Below are 5,062 nucleotides of genomic sequence, written 5' to 3'. Positions count from 1 at the left end.
GCTATTGCCCTTTGTATATATTCATTTTACCCTCCTCACATAATAAATAGCAGGTGCCAAAATGACATTCTCTCTTCCATTTTGATCATGCAAACCCCAGTTTGATGATATCATTTTCCAACCTCTCATTGGTGTAATGTACATATTCGTTTTTATAATGTTCTTTTAGGAAATCATCCCCCTAGGGAAAATAAAAACGACACCAACAAAGGAACAATAATGTAAGTATGATTTAGTAATTTAATATGCATAGTTGGAAGACAAGGATTGATTTAGTGTTTTTTTTTTTTTTAGCAAGCTTGATTTAGTTTACTCATCACCAGATTGTCCCTCATTTTTCATAAAGCATTGGATAGAGCTAAAGATAATTAGTCATGCTTAAAATTTTAAAAGAATCTAGGGAAGTCTTCCTTGGACTTCACTGAAATAAAGAAATGGCCGTGTCATCGAAGAATTTGCCAAGTTTTAGATAGCCAATACTTTGAATTTAGCAAATAAAAGCACAAGAAATGTGAAAAGGCATTACTTGTTGGTTTAATTTATCTGAATGATCCACCATTTCAAGCCACGTGGACAGGTAGATATGGCCAATTAACTATTTGATTAATTGTGTATATCATACACATTAACCACGTGTCAAATTTCATAATATATATCCAGTAAGACAAATATCAGGATTAGATTCAATCAAATAACCCCCAATGTATGTTCATGCATCATTGTATTTTCAATTGATTTGTGTGGATGATAGTGCATTCTACAATAATTCTTAATTTATGACAAAATAAAATCTTATTTTTTACTTGTTCTGTAAATTTGTTGGGCGGATTTGCCTTGTCAAGCAATGTTTTTTATTTCTCATTTTTCTCCATCCCCTGAAAACTTTGGATTATTTTTTTTACCAAAAAAAAATAAAAATTCAGGATTATAAGAGTGCAAGGAATTTGTCTGAGTATCATAGGTGTGCATGGACATTAATGAGAATCCGTGACAAAATATAAGAATCTTTGATTGAATTAGACAAAAGTTTGACACATGGTTAATCCAAACTTTGTATCATCTTTCCAACTATCAAAATCCATAACATCATTTTACATGATAGAATGAGGATGAGTTCCCACTCTAATGAGTTTTTCTTCCCTCTATTAAATTAAAAAAACTATTCAGTAGGCATGACTCAATGAGTTACCGAATCACTTAATATGGAGTGTCAATCGTTCCTCATCAATTTAAGTCTCTATAAAATTTCTGCCTGCTTGGGGTGTAAGAGACTCCTTCTAAAAGGGAAGGCGAAGCTACATCTCTTTTTCAGTTACGAAGCTAGTGACATCAAAGAATCCTCAAAAGTCCTCTCCTTACAGTCGAGTCCAACAAGAAGGTTGCGCGAAAGCCATTGCTCGTTAGCGCTTTAGTTTGATTGCAAGGTCTTTACTTTAGGCTTTAAACATAGGATAGAAAGGTCTTTTCTCACTTAGGTAATTAGGCCTTGAAGGCCTGGGCATATACACATTTCTATTAGGTCTATTGACTTATAATCCTTAATCGGGCACTAGATAATTAGGCTTTAAATAAATTAATTAATTCATTACCAAAATATAAACCGATTAATTAACCAGACTATAAATGTTTGGTTAGATATTAAATATGTTTCAATCAGGCAATCGTTTGCACTTGAAATGTCCGATGATTAATCAATCCAAATCTTGAGCTCAACACGTTTAATAATTGATCAGACTAATCTTATATTTTAACTGATCAATTTAGTTTGAGTCTTTCAAAGCGGGCCAACTTTTGACATCTCTATCTCATACCATATGCTAAAAACGATTTTAAGTCCAATATCCAACTCTGGGACTTCTAGAATATAGAAAAATAGTTACTAAAATGGCAAAAACGTGATTATGAAACTTAACTGAGGTGAATATAGTGAATCCGGGTGACACGATGGACCCCCTGTGTGGCGGTCATGGAGGGTCACCGACTCGTGAAAGCTTTCTCTTAAATCGGAAGGAAGATAAAGAGGAGGAGAACCGATGCTCCACGGCACATCTGCTTCGCCTCTTCCTTCCTCTCGTTTCTTTACCTCTTCGTTTTCGCCTTTAATACCTCCCTCGTCTCTGCGGGAAATTTTTTAATCTCGTTCCTTACGCCTTGTGGCTTATGGTTAGGGTTTCGTTCTGCTTTCTATTATTCATTATTTTTTATTGGAATTCTTTGTTCCTTTTGTTTCAATTTCGGATTCGACATAGGCGTCCTTCGTTCGACTGAATTGCAGTTTGTTCTGATGAAGACAGGAATTATCTAATGCAATTGAGTTTTGAATTCGGCCAAGGAAAGTTCAACGAATAGATTATATATCTCGTGAACAGGTGCGATATTCCTTGTTTTATTTGAATGTTTAGGGTTTTCTTTTCCCTTTCGTTGTTGAGATATATGATTTTTCTTTAACCTTTATTCAGGTTCGTGGTTTGTTTATTTTCTTAACTGATATTCAGGCTGGGGCGATTCATAACCTTTACAAGTTGTCCCCCCCAACCCCCACCTGGGTAGCATGTATAAGTTCGCATATTTCGGTCTGAATTGTTGAAAAGCCTTATTCAATTGACTTGCAGTTCGGTTCTGAATTTTATTTTATTGTTGGTATAAAAATTAGGCTGTAAGGTTTAGGGTATCTTGCTTTGAAGTGGGGAATTCGTAGAACCCAGGTTGCCAGGGTCTGAAAGAACACGTTGGAATTTTTTGGATATGTTAGCTGGTTCTGGGCTTTCGCCTAATGATTTGGAATGGTCTGAAATTTGTCATTGTGTGGTTTTGATTGATAAAAGGCTGCGTTAATGTATCATGCGGACAGGTTGGGGCTCAAAGCGTCGTTTCTTAATGGTTATTGGTCATATTAACTGTTTTTACTTATGGCAAGCGGAGGGCTATGAGTTGATAGTCCCATAGTAGATGTTAAGTGAATGAACCACTTCTGAACAAGTTTGGCTTAGTTCTTTCTGTTCTGAAGAGGAATAGTAGAATATGTTCACTTGATCATCGAGGGAGGGGAAGGTGCTTTTATTGTATGATAATTTTTTTCCCTTGGTGGCATGTGAATTTCGCTTGCATGCTGAATTGTGGGAAGTCGTATTCAATTCCGGTTTTGTGGCTCAGCTTTGAATTTTATTTTCCAGTTAGAATAGAAGATATGCTGTAAGGTTTAGGGTATCTTGCTTTGTAGTAGGTAATTCGTAGAGCTCAGGTTCCCAGGGTCTGAAAGAACACATTGGAACTCTTTGGATATGTTAATTTTTTTTAGGTTTTTTTGCAAATTATTCGGAACAGTCTGAAAATTTTCATTGTTTGGTTTTGATTGATAAAAGGCTGCGTCAATGTATCATGCATACAGGTTGGGGGGCTTATAGTGTCGTTTCTTAACGGCTATTGGTCCTACTTTCTGTTTTTATTTATGGCCGAGCAGAGAGCTATGAGTTGATAGTCCAGTAGTAGATGTTAAGCGAATGAACAACTTCTCAACTGATTTGACTTAGGTATTGTGTACTCGTAGAGGTGGTTGTCCAGGGGTAGGGGAGCTGTTTGTCTTGCATGATTTATGTATTTATTCTTATATATTTCTTGCATTTGTACTTGTCTTTTGCTGGGGTGGAGCAGGCACAGTCTTCATTGATTTTTTTGATGGAGATTTTTGAGTTGGTTTTGGTGCAGGTGAGTGGAAAATATGGAGCACGAAGAGACAGGCTGCCAAGCTCCCGAGAGTCCTATTCTTTGCATCAATAACTGTGGCTTCTTTGGAAGTGCAGCCACCATGAATATGTGTTCCAAGTGCCACAAGGACTGGGTTTGGAAGCAGGAACAGGATAAACTTGCAGCTTCATCGATCGGGAGTATCGTGAATGGGAGCACTAGCAACAATGGGAAGGACCTCATAGTTGCTGGTAATGTTGATGTGCCTGTTGCTTCAGTAGAGCCTAAGATAATTTTGACACAGTCATCAAGCGCTTCAGTCTCAAGTGAGGGTGAGGTGAAGGCGAAAGAGGGTCCAAACAGATGCAGCACCTGCAAGAAGCGTGTGGGCTTAACAGGATTCAATTGTCGCTGTGGAAACCTTTTCTGTGCCAGCCATCGCTACTCTGACAAACACAACTGCCCCTTCGATTACCGAACTGCTGCTCGGAATGCTATAGCTAAAGCCAACCCAGTCGTCAAGGCAGAAAAGCTCGACAAGATCTAGGAGCCGTGGAGTGAAGATTCTTGTGTTGCAATATGTTGCTTCCCTCTTTATCCATGCATCTTCTTTATGTTGCCTGCTATGCTTTGTAGGTGTCCATTATTGGAATTAATGATTGGAGGCATCATAGTTGTAGGGCATCTTTGCAGGCAGAACTCTATATTCGTTGTTGATTGGGCGTGGATTTCTTTGTTAGCTCCAGTGTGTAAGTCTTCATTTGTGCTGGTTTGATGGACATCATTGTGGCTTATGATTTGGTTAGCATTGTAATTTATGGTCATGGTTCACCTGGCACTTCACTTTGGTGCTAATTCCATAATGATACATACAAGACTGCAAGGATATTAATATTATCTCTGCAGTGTTAATTGTTTGGAATTCTCAACCTAGTTCTTAAGGAGGGGGAAGGACTTGCCTAGAATTAGAACCAAAATCTTGAAATTAAGACAAGTCTACGCCCCCCATGCACCTCACAGAGAAAGTGAAGAAGGAATTTTTTTTTTTGGGTACCTATTAATAGTCATGATGCACCTTTAAGTCTCAAGATTGCATTTTTCTATTGTTAATTTGCCCCTTTTTGTTGATGTATAGGTTTTCTAATTTGCTATTAGAACCTGTAGGTACCTGTGTCTGGCTGAACACACTTTTTTTGCTTCCTCTATTTTTCATCCTTCTTTCAGGGTTGCGGTCACCTATGGTTATATTGGAGCGTATTGGGTCTTGCATATACTCTTTTAACAGCAGTAGCAAATTTGGACTGGGACAGGGTGTGTTGGTTAGTGATTTCATAGTTGTTTGCTGTTGTGGTCCCTCCGCCCTCCCCCCTTCCATCCT

At 37.9% G+C, this 5,062-nt stretch overlaps 1 protein-coding gene across 2 annotated transcripts; it reads left to right on the top strand.

Moving 5' to 3' along the window:
- The first annotated feature begins 1,976 nt into the window (after positions 1 to 1,976).
- LOC122089359 (zinc finger A20 and AN1 domain-containing stress-associated protein 8-like) lies at positions 1,977 to 4,581 on the top strand. 2 transcript variants are annotated; one of them, XM_042659019.1, is made up of 3 exons: positions 1,977 to 2,163; positions 2,295 to 2,369; positions 3,706 to 4,581. In XM_042659019.1, exon 3 carries the CDS (start codon positions 3,719 to 3,721, stop codon positions 4,229 to 4,231), a length of 513 nt encoding a protein of 170 aa, XP_042514953.1. In that variant the 5' UTR covers positions 1,977 to 2,163; positions 2,295 to 2,369; positions 3,706 to 3,718; the 3' UTR covers positions 4,232 to 4,581. The 2 variants fall into 2 exon arrangements, with proteins under 2 accessions (XP_042514953.1, XP_042514952.1); XM_042659018.1 differs by having other exon boundaries at positions 2,291 to 2,369.
- Positions 4,582 to 5,062: the final 481 nt, after the last annotated feature.

This window comes from Macadamia integrifolia, chromosome 9, assembly GCF_013358625.1.
Source record: "Macadamia integrifolia cultivar HAES 741 chromosome 9, SCU_Mint_v3, whole genome shotgun sequence".
Taxonomy (NCBI): Eukaryota; Viridiplantae; Streptophyta; class Magnoliopsida; order Proteales; family Proteaceae; genus Macadamia; species Macadamia integrifolia.
This window is presented reverse-complemented; position numbering and strand designations above follow the sequence as displayed.

Excerpts from the sequence above, each read along its gene's own strand:
- LOC122089359 (XM_042659019.1), top strand. The coding sequence starts at position 3,719 with ATGGAGCACGAAGAGACAGGCTGCCAAGCTCCCGAGAGTCCTATTCTT.